We start from the raw sequence: 20990 nt of genomic DNA, 5'->3' as shown, positions 1-20990 counted from the left end.
GAATGAAGGGGAAACCAGTTGATCACATTGGACCTTAGCTGTCATCCGCAGCCCAGCAGGCGGATCAGAGACCCATCCGTGAACTATACAAAATTATGAAATGTGTTAGGTATGTTTGTTACTCCTTTGTATCAAGCAGGCAGGTGGGGAGGCCCGGGACATGAGGCCCTTCTGTACACAGATTAAGATAGCTGAGTTCTGGTGACCCACTCTACTCCTGTGAATTGCCTAAAGTATTGCAGGAAGTGTTCTGACTGATAAGGATGCTGGGGTGGATCGCCCTGATCCCTACCCAGCATCAGGGAGGCTTCTCCACACTGCACGCAGCATGCATTGCCCTTGCTAGCCCTGTCTGCGTGAGGGACTGGTGACAGAACATGCTCGCATGTTCTGTGTGATTGCCTGTGAAGCATGAAGCTGTGTAGGAACCAGGGCGTCCATTAAGAGCAAGAGGAGACACAAACACAGACACACTTATGAATAAACACACAGTGCACATTAGGACACCCTGGCACAGGGGCTGGTAGCTTAACGCCTTCAGAAAATGAATTTGCTCCATTTCCCCTCCCAATCCACGCACTATCAAATGTACCTCCTCTTCCTCCTGCACTACTTCCTGGTACTGCGCCTCTTCTTGCCCTCCGATGCCATTGACTCGGACGCCATTCACCCGGAAATCCTCATATGTGTGGGGGGCATTGGTGCCCTGGTGACCCAGAAGTGCCTCTGCATCTAGGGGCAACAAAAAAAAGACTTGACAACAGTTCAAGTGACTTTCAAACTCATTTCTTTTTGTTTTTATGAAACCTTTGTTGTTTTTTGAGAAGTTCTGTATTTTCTCCATTCAGTTTTTGTAATTTAAGGATGACATTTATTTAAATTCCATGCTTTTACATAATTTATTTTTACAATACTTGTACTTGTTAGACTACATTGTCTAATTTGTCCTTCTTAATTCACAATATGCACTGTCCTTGATTGATACATAGTACAGTAAATGTATTGTGGTGTGACTCATTACAACCAATAAAAATGAAGTAAAACACCACACTGTCTATAGAAAGAAATGTAAAAATGCAAAACAGCCAAAAACATGCAAATATGCTCCCAAAAGTAGAGGCTGGCTTTTTAAGAAATAATGAGAATGGTTTGTGAAATGTACCCATTCTGCGCCCGTGCCAGAATCCTTGGATTGGCAGGGCATTAATGCCGGATGTAAAAATGAGTGGAATTTTGATGGGGTCATCAAACTCCACTGCCAAGAGCGAGGATCAATAATCCCACGCAAAGCAGTGATCTGATTTGTGCCCTCTCATAAACACACATCAAGGCACACCTGGTACAGTACTTACTGACGTGCACTATTGATGCAGGTGATACCAACCATAAGGTACTTATCTCCTCCCCTCCCCCTAGGTTCAAAACATTTAGATAAATGTTTATAATTTGAACTTCAATTTTATGTTCCTGTTATAACATAGAATGCAGAATTCAATAACGCTAAATTGAAAGCTCCCCCGACCCTTTTCAGCCCTGGGCTCTGAAACACAATTTACTTGATGTAAAAGCAGAATAAATAAATAAATACATATCACAAATTGCAGATTTTAAGAATCCCCACAATGCCTTGCACATTGAGTGCAATAAAGAAATGTTAGCTTAATGTAACCAACCAATACTAACAAGAAGCTGGTGATTCCGATTGAGGTTGTCCCGGGCTTGACCTTTAGGAAAACTTGACCATTTCTCAGGGATTCGTTGCCTCGAACAGCCCAGCAGGGCCAGGGCAGAGTCAGCTACATGTCAGGCCACTAGCCATGGGTAGAATATTTTGACTTTGCCATATCCAATTGTTGCCCGCTGCCAGTCAGAAACAAAACGTTACTTACCTGTAACAGTGATTTTGCAGTTTGATGTCTAGTTTAGCTTCACAGGCAGTTCAAAATCCTCCCATGAAATGTTTGGTCCGGACAATACCAGCCAGTGTTGTCTGCTAGCATAAAACCCTGCCCTCTTTTGATGTCAGTTGTGTGCCATCTTCCAACAGCTCATCTCATCCTCCCATCCAAGCATCTCAACCTTCGTACCCTCCACTTACATCACTGAGCATGAAAGTGGTGGACGTCAGAATCTTGAACAGACATCCACTTGCAAATCAAGTCTTTTAGGTTATATTCTGTTACATATAAGTTATTGTATAGACTGACAAGCGTTGCTTAGAGCCGCAAGTAGTAATTTTTGTTCTCATTGAGGCAGAAGCTAGAATCGTATTGAATACACGGTGTGCCCCACCTTTGCAGCCTGTATGGCATCTGAATCAAAACTGTAATGGACAGGTATGTGTGTGTGGTGAAGGCCACGTGACCGTATTACACATCTCCTGTAACTGCACATTGCAAAAGAAGGCCTTCAGAAAGCTATCCCCATGTGGAAGGCTTGGCAGACCCAATAACTGACCACCATAGACATGGCAGTAAATTCTACTGGCTCACCCTTCTAACCCCACTGCCTCTCCCACACAGCCAAGCCGAAACACGCATTCCTCGGACCCCCGCCTACCATGATTTCCATTAATGTAGCGCCTCACTATCTCTTCGCTGCCCTCCAGACACAGGTCTGATTACCTGAGTCACAAAACGTGCCCTGGAGTCGCCCCAGCACCAGGAGCTGCTCTGTTTGTGACAGGCACAGTATAAATGACTATTACTTTACAAGCTTTTTCTTTTGCTTTGTGTAGATATTCAACAAAGAATTGACAGGCACTAGCTGTCACACCTTCAAGGTATTATTTTAGACCCTTTATTATAATAGAGCAAGTTTCTTTCTCTATTGTTTGGGAACCACACTAGGTGCTTGGCGTGTTTGGTCATATTGTAATGTAGTGTACAAGAAAGAAGGACACTCCTACCCAAGGGTACTTATAGGTGCTCAGCCTAAAAGGCCCTAAAATAGAGGGGGGTCATTGAAAGGGCCTAATGGGTGGAACACAGAATAAAAGGATGTCACTGTTTTCCTAAAAGCAAGTCAATAGGAAAGGTGGGTGTCCCAATGCCCTCACCTGTCCTACATGAAGCATTATGCAACCTCTAGCCATAGGAAGAGCCTGGGCCTCTACGAGCGCACGTGATCCTCACAATGTATGCTACCTTGCAGGAGAGGCTACACGTCTGTTCATGGACCTGGTTGCTGAATACCTAAATAATAATGATAAGGGATACGTTTCTCACCGTAATCGTATTTCTGATGCTTGTATCTGCTTGGATTCACATGGTGTGCATAGGCAGAGTATTACAGTTTGTTTTTTGAAACTCGAAATGGGGCGTTGAACTAGGGTGTGCCAGTAATACTATCCCTAGTGTGACGTCCACTGTACCCATGATCCCTCATGCGTGTAGGACCCTCAGATTGTATTTTTTCTGACATGAGGTAGCATGAGTAGTCGCGTGAGTACAGAGTATCCAAGCAGATATAAAGATAAGACTACAAGCATCCATGCGCCTTCTCTCCGAGGGGAGGAAGGGCGGGCACATGTGAATCTAAGCAGATGCAAGCATCAGAAATACATTTACGGTGAATAATGTATCGCTTCTGAGGCTTGTGGACCTGCTTAGATCACATGCTGTGCATAGATTAGCGAGCAGTATTAGAAGAAGGAGGTGGGATGTGAGAAGGATCATGAGTGAACAAATGTCTTAGAATTGCTTGTCCCACTTGAGTATCTGTCTTGGAATGAGTGTCAATGCAGTAGTGCTGAGTAAAAGTGTGAAAAGAGCTCCATGTAGCTGCTTTGCAAATGGTGTCAATGGGTACATTTGCAATGCAAGCCGGAGTGGCCCCTGTGCATCTTGTAGAGTGGGCCCTCGGCGTGAAAGGCAGAGTTTTATCTGAAAGGGAGTGACACAGCTGGATACATTTGACTATCCATTTCGAGATGGCACCTTTAGAGACCCAATCTCCTTCTCTGCCTGTAGCTACGGAGACGAACAGTTGATCTGTCTTTCTTAGCGGTCTGGTCTCGTCTACGTAGTAGAGGACCGCTCTTCGCACATCTAGTGTGTGTAGTTTCACCACAGCAGAGATCTTGGGTTCTTGGAAGAAGGCCGGTAGATCAATAGACTGGTTAACATGGAATTTTGAAATTAACTTAGGTGAGAACCTAGGGTGAGTTTGCAGAACCAGTTTATCCTTATGAACAGAAAAGAAAGGATCCTGCACTGACAGAGCCTGAATTTCACTGACCCTTCTTATGGATGTAATGGCTACTAAGAAGGCAGTCTTATAAGTCAGGTGTTTGAGACTAGCTTTATGCATGGGTTCAAAGGGGGGTCCCATTAGGTTACCAAGAACCACATTAAGGCCCCACCCTGGAGGTGGGTTAGAAATTGGAGGGTGGAGTCTCTTCACCCCTTCCATAAAGACTTTGACAACTGGCACTTTCCACCATGACACCTTGTTATGGGAGGTGGTGTAGGCTGACAGCGCTGCCAGGTGTACCTTGAGTGAATTAAATATCAACCCTGCATCCAGTAAGTGGAGTATGTAGGTGACAATAGTGGAAGGCGTGCAATCGACTGGGTTGATTTGTTTATTCTGGCACCAAATAACAAATCTTTTCCACTTATCAAAGTAACAGTGTCTTGTGTTCATTTTCCTTGATTCTTTTCGGATATCCGTGCATCTCTGTGGTAGATTGAGATGTCCAAACACTATGGGCCTCAATACAAGTCCGGCGGTAACCGCGGTGGTAAAACTGCCTGGTTACCGCCAGACTCGTATTACCATTCCTCCTCCGTGATTCCTGGAATTACTGGGGCATTACAACCACGGTTTTCCAGGAATCACGGAGGCGGAATGGTGTTAATCCCCATTCCCATCGAGTCCTATGGGACTCGATGGGAATGGGGATCATGGAAACACCGGCAGCATCTTGTAATGCTGCCGGTGTTTCCTCGTCCGCCTGCAGGCGGGCGGTGTTAAACCCGCCAGGTCAGACCTGGCGGGAACATCACCTCCCGCCTGCAGGAGTTGTGATCGCCCGGCATGGAAACAACGGTGGCGGCGGGTTTACCGCTACCGTTGTTTCCATACCGGGCGATTTGTAATGAGGCCCTATGACTTCAGGAGCCATGCTGCCAAGTTCATCGAGTTGGGTTGAGGATGCACTGTTTGTCCTCCATGCTGGGAGAGTAGGTTGTACCCAGCACGGGAGTCTGATGGGTTCGCACACCACCAGTTTGTGCAGGTGTGGGAACCATGGTTGTCTCGCCCACATGGGAGCAACTAGGATGAGCGTCATCGATTCCCTGTGTATCTTGTTGACCACCTTCCTCATCAGAGGGGTTGGTGGAAAAACGTTGGCAAACATCCCTGACCAGTTCATCCATAGGGCGTTCCCCTTGGAGCCTGGCTGAGGGAACCTGGATGCGAATCCGGGGCATTGTCTGTTTTCGCTTGTCGGAAATAGGTCTATAGTGGGGAAACCCCACTGTGAGAAGAGGTCTTCTACAACCTCTTTGTGTAGACACCATTCGTGTTCTTCTGGGAGGTGGACTCTGCGCAAAGCGTCCTCTAGTGAATTGAGATCCCCTGGAACATGTTGAGACGACAGGTAAATGTTCCGTCTGAGTGCCCATATCCAAATTTTCTGGGCAAGCCTGGACAGATTTGGCGAACGAGTGCCCCACTGTTTGTTTATGTAAAACATTGTGGTCGTGCTGTCCGTTAAGATCTGTACTGACAGGTTCAATAGGTGTGGTTTGAACGCTCTAAGCGCTCTGAAGACTGTCAGAAGCTCTAGCAGGTTGATGTGATTCTTGGCCATTGTGTGAGACCAGCGGCCCTGAGCTGTGTGGTGAAGGAGGTGTGCTCCCCACCCTGACAGGGACGCGTCTGTCATGACTACGGCCTGTATTTCTGGATCGTAAAAGGGTTTCCCCTTTGAAAGTTTGTCTCTTGTTCACCAGTGAAGACTCTGTACTAGTGTTGGAGAAACGACCACTAGATCGCCCCACTGACCACTTGCCTGAGACCACTGTTTCGCCAAACATTCCTGCATGGGTCGCATGCGCAGGCGCATGTGGGGAACCAGGTAAATGCATGACGTCATCATGCCTAGCAAACACATTGCTTTGCGAACCCTTATCTGGCGACCGGGCTGATATTGAGGAATTTGCATTAATAGATTCCAAATTCTTTCCTCTGATGGAAAGGCCAACCCCTCTTGTGTGTCTAGATCAGCTACTAGGAACTGTTTGGAGGTGCTTGGCACGAGGCTTAATTTTTTCTCGTTGATTGAGAAGCCCAATTGGAAGAGGAGGTCGATCGTTCTTTGAATGTTGGATCTGCAAATTACGGGGGTTTCCCCTGTGATGAGCCAGTCGTCCCGGTAAGGGTACACTGGGATTGCCTCCCTGCGTAGGTGCGCCACCACCACGGCCAGTACCTTGGTGAATACCCTTGGAGCCGAGGCTATACCGAAGGGCAGCACCTTGAACTGGTAGTGCTAGCTGTCTATCTTGAAGTGCAAGAATCTTCTGTGCACTGGGATCATGGAAATATGAAAATAGGCATCTTTCATGTCCAATGTTGCCATATAATCTCCTCTTCTTAGTAGGGGGATTACCTCTTGGAGTATAGTCATGCAAAATTTTTGAGGCTTGACATACTTGCAGGGCGTAAGTCTAATACTGGGCACATTGTTAGATCTTATTTTGGAATAAGGAAGTAAGTTGAATAAATACCCTTGTTTACCTGGTTGCCCGGGGCGAGTTCTATCGCGTCCTTTGCAAGAAGAATGATGATCTCCTCGAGGAGGATTCTTTGGTGTTCCAAGGAGTGTATTTTCTGTCCTGGAGGATGGTCGCGGGGGGCGCTCCAACAGTTCGATACAGTATCCCACGGACACTGTGGACAGCGCCCATCTGTCCGAGGTGAACCCTTCCCATGCGTGAGTGAAGGTGGAAATTCTCCCCCCTACTGTGGATGCATGGGAAGGGACCCTGAGCGGAATGTCACTGTTTGTTGGGGGGTGTAGCGCCTCTACCTGGGCTGCCCCTCCCCCTACCAAGGTCCGTCTTTTGACCTCTGGTGAAACTCTGTGAAGCCTGTTGGTAGCCTCCCCACGATGCTCCCTGCCCTTGAAAGTAATTAGACCCTCTCTGGGAATTTCGGCCGCGAGAGTGACGAAAATGATTACTCCCTCGTTGGTTTGTGGGTTTATTAGTTAACTCTCCAAGGGACCTTAGAGTATCGTATTCTTCTTAGGCAGTTTTGAGTGCTTCCTCCACCGCTTTCCCAAACAAGACATTCGGTTCCACCGGCATGTCGATAAGAGTAGCCTGGGTCTCGGGTTTGAACCCTGACTGTCTGTGCCAAGTGTGTCTCTTGATGACAGTGCTCTCTGAGATGAGCCGGCCTGCATTATCTGCTGCGTCAAAAGTCGCCTTGAGGATGCATCCGGACACCGATCTTCCTTCCGACGCAATCTGGGCCATCCGGCTCTTTAGAGGTTCAGGTGCGGAGGCAATGAGGGCAGCTACCTGTTCCCATTGGTGACAGTTGTAACTTGCCAGCAGAGTGGTGGTATTAGCAATTCTTGCCTGGTAAGCGGAAGTGGAAGCCACTTTCTTTCCGAGCCCATATATCTTTTTGCTCTCCTTGTCTGGGGGAGCTTCAGAGGATGCTAGAGGTGTCCCCGCCCTCTTCCTGGTGGTTGTAACCACCAATGAGTCGGGTTTAAGCTGACCCCTTATATAAAGTGGGTCGGAGGGGGCAGCCCTGAATAATTTCTCTATTCTTGGGTTAACTGCCCGGGTAAGATTAGGGGTGAGTTGAGAGGGGTCAATTCTGCATTGAATAGACTTCAGAATTGGTATGGCTTGGGCAATGGATTTTCTATCCCCCATAATTTGCTCTGCAAAGTCCCTCTCTTCTTGGGCCCCTTGAGTTTCTATCTGAAAGTGGTCTGCAGCTCTAACTAAGACCTCGTTCAGTAATGGTTGATTGTCCACAGGTGAGTAATTCACTGGTGGGTCCTTGGGAATAGGGGAGTCGAGACTATATGCCTCTGGCTCGTCTTCCTCCTCCTCATCCTGGTCCTCATCATCTCCAAAATATTCCACCCCTGCCTGGTCGTCCAGTGTTTGTATGTCTGGATCTTCAGCATACGGATGATAAGGTTCCATAGTGAGTGGGTCTGAAATCAGGCCCTGAACTGGAGTCTCAGTATGGGGTCTCTTACTAGGAGGTTGAGGGTCTTTGGATCGGGAAGGAGTAGAGGTAGCAGGGGTATTCTGATAGCTTAGGAAGTAATCAGGATTTTTCTCATAAGAATTTGCATTAAAGACATTCGCCTCATCACTCTGTCGATGTCTTCAGAGCTCCATTCATTGGAACTCGGAATGATCACTTCCTGCTGTGGTTCTTCTTCTATTCACATATCATGTGGAGTGGGAGGGTCAACTTTAGGCCTAGTGACAGGGTCAGGGGTCTTGGACTTTTCAGAAGATTTGTGTTTCTCCTTCTGGACTTGGTGTTCAGAAGCTTTTTTCTGTTGTTTGTCCCCTTTCCCGTGTGTAGAGGCATGTTTCCCTGACTCCTTGGCTTTCCCTGAATCTTTCGGCACCTGGCTTCGAGATTTGGAGGTGAGTACAAGATGTTCTGTAGTTTTAGAGGAGGGACGTCGAGACTCGGAAGCAGACATAGGGCGAACTGCCAGAGTCGACTTTGAATGTACTGTTTGGGGGTAGAGGTCGGATTTGTGTTCTGACCACCATACCTCTGTGACCTTAGGTAGCGTGGCACTCTTAGCAATCAAAGATGGTTGCTGCGTGTCATGGGGTGACCATGATCTGGCGCACCCAGAGGACACCAATTCTGGAGACCGCTCTCTTTGTGCCTTTTTCTGCCGATCACTCGACACACGTGTCGAGTCTCGGGTGGGGCTAGTGTGCTTAGATGAAGGTGTATGGGTGACGCTCTTGCCGCTGGGTGTAGTCCCCATAACTGCCCCGCCGGACAGTCCTCCAAGGTCGGGGGCTTGCGCTTGGGTGTCTAACGACACCCCTGTGCCCTCGCCGTTCGATACGGCGGTGTTGCTGCCATCACCGAAGGAACCACATTGTCCATAGCCTCGAGCTGCCTGGCGTAATGGGCCCAACATTTGGTGGAGCGGTCCTTATGTGTTTTAGCCTTAAAGAGCTTACACACTCTGCAATTTGCTTTGGGGTGGTCCCTAGGCAGGCACAGATTACAGGTGTTATGCTTATCTACCCAAGGAAACTTGCGGTTGCACTTGGGGCAGAATTTAAATGGAGTACTCTCCATATGTTAATATATGGCAGCGGGCGAGTGTATGTAGGAAAAAAAACGAGTGTGTGTCGACTCCCCACTCTCCCTACTTGCAGGGCTCAGGCCAGAGGGCTTCCGAGGCCCGGGCCGAGGCTAGAGGCCTTCCGAGGCCCAAAGTCCGTCGTGCAGTCTCGACGGCTGTTCGTTCTCCAGTACCGGCGTCGATCTTCGGAACCTCGACGTGGGATTTGAGGAACGGGAATTTTAGGTTAATTTATGATAAATGGCTGAAAGCCAGGGAACTCTGCAACTATGCTTCCGGCAAGTATGGCGGAAAAAAACAATCTGAGGGTCCTACACACGTGAGGGATCATGGGTACAGTGGACGTCACACTAGGGATAGTATTACTGGCACGCCCTAGTTCGACGCCCCTTTTCGAGTTTCGAAAAACAAACTGTAATACTCCGCAGCTTCCACTAGATTTCGGCCTATGCACAGCACGTGACCTAAGCAGATCCACAAGCCTCAGAATTATTATTAATATTAGGGTATTTATTGAGTGTGGTCGTAGCTTCATGAAGCAAAGGGGCGCTTCACAATCATAGGGGGAAGAACACAGGGAGGGAAACATCGAAAAAAGTAGTGAGGAGCTAAGAGGCAAGAGTGGGCAATTGGCAGCAAGGAATCTATAAGCAATGGGAGGAGAAACAGTGGGGAGCAGATCTCCGAGTCTCAGGTAGGGTGTGGACTGCAGGGTGTGTGGACCTATGTGTTAAGGATGATGCATTGCTTGAAGAGGAAGGTCTTGAGCTTCACCCCAGCCCCCATTGACCTTGACTGACTCCCACTCCACGCACGAATCACCTTCAAGTCTTGCTGCATCATCTATAACGCAGTCGCCCGCATATCACCCAGCTACCGCACAGAGAAACTTGCCATCTTGGCAGACAGTGCGCTACCAGAAGCCAGGACACATGCAGACTTGAGATCCGCTGCTGCAAAAAGGAAAGGACCAGAAAACAAGCCTTCTCTGCCTACACCCTGAGACTATGGCACCTCCTCCCCGTCCGCATCAGACTCGAACTCACGCTCCTACAATTCAACGCAAGACCAACCTCTTCAAGGAGTCTCTCCTCAACACCTAGGCCATCATGTCACCCCTCTCGCCACCTGACTCACTAGACGCCTCCCACCCCTCTCCTCCCAGCCACCCAGTACAGCTGTACCCCTCCTCTGTGTCCCTCGGTATCAAACCCTGTGCTTTATATATATGTTCTGTTGCTACAGCTGAAAAGTGCCCCATCATGCATCTGGTCTGTTGTATACCTCTGTAAAGCGCTATGTTATGCATCTGGTCTGTTGTATACCTCTATAAAGCGCTCCGTTGCTTCTCGAAGTCAGGTCCACGTTCAATGAATACAATAATACTAATAATAATAATAATAATAACAATAATAATAATAATAATAATAATAATAATAATAATAATAATAATAAATAATAATAGAGCTCTTTCATGAACTGTAGAAGGGATGGTGCAAGTCTGATGTTGACGGGAGGCGGTTCCAGAGTCTTGGAGCGTAGACTGTATATCGGCCTGGACACTGTATGTCTGTATATCGGCCTGGACACTGTATGACTGTATATCGGCCTGGACACTGTATGACTGTATATCGGCCTGGACACTGTATGTCTGTATATCGGCCTGGAGACTGTATGTCTGTATATCGGCCTGGACACTGTATGACTGTATATCGGCCTGGACACTATGTCTGTATATCGGCCTGGACACTGTATGTCTGTATATCGGCCTGGACACTGTATGTCTGTATATCGAGTCGGCCTCAAGATGAAAGCTCTTGCTATTGGAAGAGTCTGGAACTCTACGAGCGCACCTGATCGCCTCATTGAACGATACATTGCGGGATACATGCAGGATACATACGTAGTATTGTGTAAGTAGACGGGTTGAGCGCTGATCTCAGTATTATCTAGAACTTTCTCAAGGAGTCTCCAATGAATGCGCGTATCTCACACTGTAAAGGCTGGAAGCCTGTTTCTGTCAATCACTCCCATTTTGGGAAGTCACCTTTTGTAGTGGAGATCCTTTTGGCTACAATGAGAGAGAACATGGCTCAGAAATCCAAAGTCTACACTCTCGGTACTGGCGTTAGTCGGCGCTTTCTTGGCATGTTGAGCTTGTCTTACCCAATATTTAGGAGCAGGTTTATCAAAAGTTCTTAATCTAGGGGTATCTGGATGACCAGTATTGCCACTTTTTGTTTTTATGGAAGAGCCCCCAATGGAAAACTGCCCTCCACTCAATACCTGTGGGCAAAGTGCCCATTATGACGTCCTTGTACCCTTCAGGGGTGTTCTTCTGTAATGTCACCCTGTTCTTTTGGAATTGTTATGCATTCCTCTGTATGCCCCCTGCAAAATGGTTGGATGTTTGTTGACTTTTTGTCTGGATTCAATGAGGGTTGCGGTGCCTTGTTCCATGGTGACGCCTCGAAGGGTTCTAGAGGTAGAAAGAGGGAATTAGATGTTCTCCTTGTCTTGTGAGTCTCTGCTCTGTCTGTTACCATGGACCCTCTTAGAGCTTCACACACTGCATAAGCGCCATCATGATAGAGACGGCACATTTTCAATGCATGTCTTCGCTGGTGGCCGGGAGCGCCCTCATCAGGGCAAGCGTTTACATGAAGTCATCACACACAGGATTACACAGTGAAAGCATATTTCCTGTGTGGAAAGGAAAAGGTTAATCTCTCAGCGGTGGCAGAATGAAGACGTGTAATCCTGTGTAATCTGACTGCTCTGCTCTCCTGCTCACTCCATCTCAACTGTCCTCTACTGACTGCTCTCCTACCTCCACTATCCTCTCCTGACTGCCCTGCTGTCACGCTCTCTCTACCTCCACTGTCCTCTCCTGACTGCTCTCCTGCTCTCTCCACCTCCACTGTCCTGGCTGCTCAACTATCTCCCCCTTCACGGTCCTCTCCTGACTGCTCTGCTTGCCTGCTCTCTGCCTCCACTGTCCTCTCCTGACTGCTCTCCTGCTCTCTCCACCTCCACTGTCCTCTCCTGACTGCTCTGCTGTCCTGCTCTCTCCACATCTACTGTCCTCTCCTGACTGTTTTGCTCTCCTGCTGTCTCCACCCCCACTGTCCTGGCTGCTCAACTATCTCCCGCTTCACGGTCCTCTCCTGACTGCTCTGCTTGCCCGCTCTCTGCCTCCACTGTCATCTCCTGACTGCTCTCCTGCTCTCTCCACCTCCTCTGTCCTCTCCTGACCGCTCTGCTGTCCTGCTCTCTCCACCTCCACTGTCCTCTCCTGACTGCTCTCCTGCTCTCTCCACCTCCACTGTCCTCTCCTGACTGCTCCCCTGCTCTCTCCACCTCCGCTGTCCCCTCCTGACTGATCTCCTGCTTGCTCCAACTCCACAGTCCTCTCCTGACTTCTCTGCCCTCCGGCTCTCTTCACCTCCACTGTCATCTCCTGACTGCTCTACTCTCCTGCTCTATCCACCTCCACTGTCCTCTCGCGACTCCTCTCCTGCTCTCTCGACCTTTACTGTCCTCACCTGACTGTTTTGCTCTCCTGCTGTCTCCACCCCCACTGTCCTGTCCTGGCTGCTCACCTATTTCCACATCCGCTGTCCTCTCCTGACTGCTCTGTTCTCCTGCTCTATCCATCTCCACTGTCTTCTCGTGACTGCTCTCCTGCTCTCTCCAGCTCTACTGTCCTCTCCTGACTGTTTTGCTCCTCTCCTGCTGTCTCCACCCCCACTGTCCTGTCCTGGCTGCTCACCTCTCTCCACCTTCATGGACCTCTCCTGACTGCTCTGCTTGCCTGCTCTCTGCCTCCACTGTTCTCTCCTGGCTGCTCGCCTGTCTCTCCACCTCCACTGTCCTCTGACTACTCTGCTCTCCTGCTCACTCCATCTCAACTGTCCTCTCCTGACTGCTCTCCTGCTCTCCCCACCGTCCTCTCCTGACTGCCCTACTGTCACACACTCTCTACCTCCATTGTCCTCTCCTGACTGCTCTCCTGCTCTCTTCCCCTCCACTGTCCTCTCCCGACTGATCTCCTGCTCTCTACACCTCCTCTGTCCTCTCCTGACTGCTCTGCTGTCCTGCTCTCTCCACCTCTGCTGTCCTCTCCTGACTGATCTCCTGCTTGCTCCAACTCCACTGTCCTCTCCTGATGGCTCTGCTGTCCTGCTCTTTCCACCTGCACTGTCCATTCCTGACTACTCTCCTGCTCTCTCCATCTCCACTGTCCTCTTCTGACTGCTCTGCTCTCCTGCTCTCTCCACCTCCACTGTCCTCTCCTGACTGCTCTGCTGTCCTGCTCTCTCCACTGCCACTGTCCTCTCCTGACTGCTCTCCTATCATGGCTCTCTCCCGACAGCTCTGATTGCCTTCTCTCACTGCCTCCACTGTACTCTCCTGACTGCTCTGCTGCTCTCTCCACCTCCACTGTCCTCTCCTGACTACTCTGCTCTCCTGCTCTCTCCACCTCCACTATCCTCTCCTGACTGCTCTCCTGCTCTCTCCACCTCCACCGTCCTCTCCTGACTGCTCTGCTGTCCTGCTCTCTCTACCTCTACTGTCCTCTCCTGACTGCTCTCCTGCTCTATCCACCTCGACTGTCCTCTCCTGACTGCTCTGCTGTCCTGCTCTCTCCACTGCCACTGTCCTCTCCTGACTGCTCTCCTGACTCCACCTTCATGGCTCTCTCCTGACTGCTCTGCTTGGCTTCTCTCTCTGCCTCAACTGTACTCTCCTGACTGCTCCCCTGCTCCCTCCACCTCCACTGTCTTCTCCTAACTGTTCTGCTCTCCTGCTCTCTCCACCTCCACTGTCCTCTCCTGACTGCTCTGCTGTCCTGCTCTCTCCACTGCCACTGTCCTCTCCTGACTGTTCTCCTATCTCCACCTTCATGGCTCTCTCCTGACTGCTCTGATTGCCTTCTCTCTCTGCCTCCACTGTACTCTCCTGACTGCTCTGCTGCTCTCTCCACCTCCACTGTCCTATCCTGACTCTTCTGCTCTCTCCCCTGTACCCTGACTGGCCTTGCATTGTCTGTCACCACCTGCGCCATCCTACCCTGACTCCCTCCACACCTTTGATCAGCCCATAGACCTGCCGCAGGTGCCCGTATTTGCTGTGGTGCGCTGCCATTTTTGCATCAAGACTGGTTGGGTAAATTCAAACTCTGAATCACTGGTGGAGCTAGCCTGCTCCACAGGGTGAGTCTTTAAAGAAGGCACCTGCTATCTTGTCCTTCATGCCATCACTGCCACTCACAGAGTTATCCATGCTCCATCGCTGCTTGTCCCACACCATCTACAGTCCTCTGATGTCAGGGTTTGCCAATCCAAGGAAGTTGCCTGATCCTTGTCTGTTGTTGAACAACTGCGAAATATTGCGTGCCTTCAAATAATGGGACCACGCGGTTGCAGTCCTGCCCATGGATCTTGGGGTGACCATTCCATACCCGACTCAGATCCCTCCAACCTCCTCACAGCGCTGTGATACTTTGTATTCCCGAAAACCACAGAATGAGTCGTATGAGCCTGGGAGCTCATATTGGAAGACTAATGCAGCAGCCCAGATAGAGGCTGTTACCACAACCCCTGTGTAAACAGTGAATCAATGATCGTGGTAACTCTAGTAGCCGGTGAACGAGATTACCTTTTGTCCTAGCTAGAGTAGTTGATACTCACATACTGGTAAACCACGAGGGGTGTTTATGTGTATTTTGGCCCCATGGAAGTTTGTAAGTTACTCTAGGCATAAGGAATAATGGTATTTATTGGGTCCTGAAGAAAGTTTGAGATAGGAAACAAAAACCTGCTGAAACCAGTCGAGCATTAACAAAATTGATGCCTGATCAGTACTCAGAAACGTGGGTTAAAATATTGTTTTTTAACAAATCCAGTGAGCAGATGTGTGGGAAGAAATAAACTTGGGGCAACTTCCCGCTCTGCTCACATTCCAGTATTCACTGATTTTAAAATGTATATTTTTGGCTCTTACAGCTGGTGTCGTGTGATCGTAGGCAGGAACCTTTGTGCCAGGGGGTGGATAGCTACTGAAGGGGTACCAAGATTCTAAATGATTGATGGGTAAGTCCTCATTGGGTGGGGAATGTGTTCAGTGAAGGGTTTGTAGAGGTGCAGGTGGACATGCCATCCCTCGCTACCGCTCCCTCGCTTCCATCATATTGGAACAGCAGGAGAAGAGCCCAATGTGGGACACCAGGTATCGCCCCAAAACCGCATTGAGTGTATGAGGGAAGATATGTACTTAGACAACCGTATCGAATGTACCCTCGCACTGAAAGGGTGGAAGGATGTCTTCACACACCATTGGACATCGAAGAGCTATAAATGAAATTCGACGAGGGCAGAGTGATGTCATGAAGGAAGGACACAAAGACGCACTGAAACAATATAAACATACTTAAGAGTGAAGATGTAACTGAAATAACAAGAGAAACTTGTAATTGAATATTGCAGAAATCATATATGTAAGGAAGATGCAATGGCCAGCAGACTAATAAGTGAATACGCAGAAACACAAGGTAGAAGAGACATTTAGATTTTTGCTACAGAAGAAAACATAACGTGGCTAGGGCGGCCATGATGGAAAGATGGACGCTGGACTCGTGTTGAAACCGATCAAGCTACCTCAGAGACAGACCAGTGCTGCATAGCCAGGATACGCTGGAAAACAGCTTTGATATGATATGATATGGCATTTGTAACGCGCCTATACACAAGTGTTTCAAGGCGCGACGAGGCAGGGAGGGGGAACAAGGGGAAGACAGACAACGATCCTACTAGGCCAGGTGTCATTTAGGTCGCGCAAGTGCAGGGGTAGAGGGGAGGGAAAAAGTGCAAGGGTAAGGGGTAGATTGGCAAGTGCAGGGTAAGTAGAATAAAAATAAATAATGTGAGGAATAAAGAGGAATCTATTGGCCTGGGATCAAGGATGCCACATCAAGGAATAATTGGAAGGCACAAAGGAAGTCAAGAGGATAAACCATGTACATAAGACGTATTTCTCTTAGATTAAGCAAAGAAGAAAACATCTGCAAGCACCAAGTACTGGAGAATCTAAGATGCGAAAAGTCTATGCAAGGTGTGTGAGCAAGTCTCCAGAGGCCAAGAGGAGTAATGACACCCAGCACAATTAAATCAAATAGCAGTAAAAGAAAGGTCAAAATGGACAAAATCGTGATGTCTACACACTTGATTCAGAAGTCGAAAACAAGGGCTATTCATTAAGCTCTGGATGAAGATAATGGTGTGCCTACACTCCCTTGAAAGTTCCAGAACAGGAAACAGGCTGCAAAATCAACTATAAAGAGGAAGACTTGGGTTGGGGCCGGACCGATGAGAGATAATGGACTAATTGGGAAGTGGGTTGTAGTCTGACGTTGCTCTCTGCACCTGAGTTTCATTTTGCTTACGTGCTGCTAACAAGCTGGAAGTGCCAGTTTGGGAGAGAATGCCAACCAATCAGAGGGTCTATGTAGCAACATGCTATGCAATGTTGCGCAGGCCAACCCGTTACTGTTATTATATGTATTTAGAGGTGGTTCAAGGCGTGCCTACCAGATAAGGGGCATCCAGTAATATTACTAATACTTATATGATATATAGGTACACATGTTCTCATAACCAGTCCCTCCCTTCAATAACTTTTACAGTTTGCCAGGTAGGATGATATCGTAGCTGACGTACATTGGAGTATAAAACCTCTGTATAACGGAAACTAACTTGTGAGCGCGTGAACTAGAGTTTGTTGTTTGTCAGATTGCCCAACTTTATTTGAACTGATAATAAAGTAGTACTTTTCCATATTATTTGAGCCTGTCTGATCATTTGTGTCTGAGATCATTATTGCTAATTCCGTCGAGCACATGAGACGCTTCAAGGTGGTAGAGCACATTATGGTAGCAGTGTGGATGGTTCTGGTCCAGTCGACATATGCCCAGATCTCGGACTCTTGACTGCTTTCGTCAATTGGCCGGAAGATCCTGGAGCTTCAGCATGCAAATACACACATGTGAGAAGAATTTGTCGGCAGGTGCCCTTTTGAAGAAATTCCTGTCCGGTCCCTGCAGGTTCCCCACAGACTGAAGGCGAAGTGGTCGATTGTGGAAGAGTCGATGCCGAGGGACTCGAGCGGAGCCACGGATTTAAGGAGAGCTTCAAAAGTGGCAAATATAGGTGGAGGGACTGTATTTTAAATACACGTATACAAGTAACAGGATATTTGGGATTAGAAAGAAGAGAAATAGATACTTCGATTCCTGGTTTCAAGAGGGGTGGAAGGTTACACACTAGAACTCCAAGGGAGGGTGTTATTTAAGGATTCCTGAGGCAAGGCCAAGTAGAAAAGTGTGTATCAAGCTCCAAAATGGGGTAAACAATGAGATGAGATACATTTACTAGAGATAGTAAAGAAGGGCATGCACAAAAATCTAAACATGCACATGAGTAGGGGGGTTATTAATATGTCAGCATAAACATTTTATTGTGTCTAGATTAGGAGATATAAAATGATAGTAAAAAACATAGGTGATCATCAGATTTTGAAATGAAGAGATTGACGTCAATCAGAAGGATAAACATCAAATAAGAATAATAAATAGATTCTTAAAATGTCAATAATAAAACGATACAGCAAAAATAGATAGACAAAGTAAACAAAGAGATAAAAAGAACATAATTGTTCTTCCATAGCTCTAAAACAGACAAAAGATTGTCTGTTTTAGAGCTATGGAACATGCATTGAGCGGGAAAAGAAAGAAAGAGAACAAGAAAGAGCATTTAAGGAAGAGAAGGAAAAAGAGAGCAAGCGAAAGGAAGAACGAAGTAGGTACAAGGCAAGGAAAGACTAGATACTAGAAGAAAAGAAATGAGAGGAGAAGCATAGAGATTGAAAGTACGTAGGTTTCAAAGAAGGTAAGAGGAAGAAGAGATGAGAGGGATGAGGATAAGGGAAGAAGAGATGACAAAAGTAGGGGATTAAGAGATGATGAAATAGATCTATTCAAAAGAAACCTGGTGCTGATAGAAGTACAAAAATGATTTGGGGAAGCGAGAGGGCCACAACAGCCCCGCAGGCAGCTGCAAGGGATACTGAGAATACAAATATGGGCTGATGAGCAGGAAGCAGACAATATATCGAAAAGGATTGGGGATTTATATAGGAAAATAAGGGATAAAGACAGGTATAAAACTCAAGAGAATGACGAGGGATCTTAATCAAGGGAAAAAAGATGAGCATTGAATGATGTCTTTAAGTAGACTCGATCTTGATGATGTGAAAAGGGATGAAAGCCATAGAAGCTGGGGCATAATGAGGTCAGATGAAGAAAGGGAAGAAAACAAGAATGCGCAAAGAGAGGGTGCATGCAGTTTTTGAGCATAGAAAAAGGGGGAAAATTGTCAGATTCAGAGGAGCCTAAAGAAAAGGCAACGGAACCGACATCATACATTGAGCGACCACAAGCACAGTTGTGCGGTGCAGGGGATACATCCCCACATTATGTAAGCAGATTAAGGTCACTGCAGATGACGGAGACGAACGGGCGAGACTAGCCCCACTAGGAAAACAAGAAGATAAGTGTACATGGGCATGATTGTGGATCACGGTTTACACAATTCCCTTTATTAGAGAAAGGGTGACGATGACCACTATATATACCACAAATGGATAAGGATAATTTGAAATGTAAATTACCTAGTTTGACTTCAGGTGTGGGAAAATGGATTTATGAGTTGGAGAGAATGACATCAGGAATGACATTAGCAATAGGCGACATAAATGGCCTGCTAGAAGCCATTCTAGGGGAGAGGGCTGACGACATTTGGAAATGAGCAGGGTATGCGGGTATGACTGCACAAAACAAAACACATGATGGAGCACAGTTTAATAATTGTAGAACAGATGTATGGCGAATGCTCAAAGTACAATATCCCGATACATCAGACATGGGTGCGATTAGGACTAGGAAAATGGGTGTGGATGAAGATCCTGTCACCTTTAGTCAAGGTATTCAAGAGCAATGGCATCTTGAGATGTGAGAACCGTGGGATACAATGGTGGCATTATTTTACCACATTTTATGTCAGGGACTTCCTGTGCCATAGTGGCCCACGCAGATGAAGAAGCAAGTAGGGATGGAGGTGAAGCTATGGCCAGAAATACAGTTGACTATTGTGCATCAGTGCCGATTGTTAGAGGAGAACAATAAGAAAAAGCAGGAGGAAATGAAGTTAGTTCAGAAAGAATTGCCAAAACTAGCCATAGAGTGAGCGGTATTAGCAAGTGGTGAAAGTGTGACGAGACAAGAAATGCGACCAGCGCAGAAAAACAACATAGTGTATCCTATGGAGCAGAGTGGGTACAATTCTTGGCCAAGAGGGACATAGAATGGACCTAAGGGAGGAAGATGAGGCAGATTTCAAAACCCTCAGGGAGGAGGAGGATTTAATGGCAGACAGCCGCAACAATGTTGTAATTGTGGGAGAATGGGACATATAGCCAGAACATGTAGAAGTAGAGTGGGTATGCAGCAAAATTGGCAGACTCAAGCGGGGGAATGGGCTATGTTCCACAATACAATGCAGAACTACAGGAGTATTATGCCCAAGATCACATGCAGAATCAGACACGTGCGCCGCAACCACAGCAAACACAGTATGGTCCATAGTAAATGCAATCACCACAAGGGTAACCACAGCAAGTGCCTTTGCAAACACATCAGATACACACACAGCAGGCACAGACACAATAGGCTGTGGTACCACAATGGACTATGAACACATGAGTCCCATAAACATCCACACCTAAATTAGTGAGCGTGAACGTGATAGGAGGAAATCCTTTCACAGGTACAGGGATGAATTTAAATCCACAATAGGACAGCCCACAGAGTGACCTGATGTGTTAAGTACTATCCGTGACTCTGGACGCCCAAGAGGAACCAAGGGCCAACGTAATGATAGGAAGCAAGGCATTTTTGTTTCTTGTAGACACTGGAACAGCTCATTCCTGTGTCCGGGAGGAAAATACCCAATGTCAGGCATTGCCATGAATGCACAGGCATTCTCTGGGCTGATGAATTTAGTTCCTTTTACAGACAAATTACCAATCTCTATAAGAGAACACGACATGTCTATGCCATTATTATATTCTCGCAGACACCAGTTTACATATTAGGGCATGATTTGGTGACAAAACTTAATATGACAATATGTTTTACTGATGAAGGAATAGTGTGCTCCACTCCAGGGATACATTACATGAATGTGAAGGAGTTCATATTATCCTTTACAGGCCAGAAGGCATTACAAGGAGTCCCTTTAGCTCCAGAAGTATTTTTGTATGGAGTGACTCTTTTATTATCATGGCTACCCAAGGTGGAAGGTAGAATATTCAGAATGCTGAAGAGTTTTTGTTTAGACCAGACATACCTATGGATGAAGAAGGGCAGGTTATTCCCTTAGAGTTAGAAGCAGTATTGGCTAGAGAAGAAAGGGTGGTTGTCCATGGGACAGATGATGAGGGGAGAGGATGGAGAGAAGTGATAGCCCTCAGTGAAGGATATAGTTTGACAGACTTGACAGACAAGCTTTTCAAGGATGATTATTCAGACGAAGAGCTAGTATTC

At 47.3% G+C, this 20990-nt stretch overlaps 1 protein-coding gene across 2 annotated transcripts in view; it reads right to left on the bottom strand.

Moving 5' to 3' along the window:
• The window catches only part of LOC138516982 (drebrin-like), a 716984-nt gene that overhangs the window by 33481 nt on the left and 662513 nt on the right, over positions 1-20990 (bottom strand). For both annotated transcript variants that reach the window (XM_069632471.1, XM_069632470.1), the window contains exon 12: positions 593-732. In XM_069632471.1, coding sequence (XP_069488572.1) covers positions 593-732 — 140 coding nt within the window. The remainder of the gene's footprint in view (positions 1-592; positions 733-20990) is intronic.

Source organism: Ambystoma mexicanum, chromosome 6q (genome assembly GCF_040938575.1).
Source record: "Ambystoma mexicanum isolate Mex_15411 chromosome 6q, UKY_AmexF1_1, whole genome shotgun sequence".
Classification (NCBI taxonomy): domain Eukaryota; kingdom Metazoa; phylum Chordata; class Amphibia; order Caudata; family Ambystomatidae; genus Ambystoma; species Ambystoma mexicanum.
This window is presented reverse-complemented; position numbering and strand designations above follow the sequence as displayed.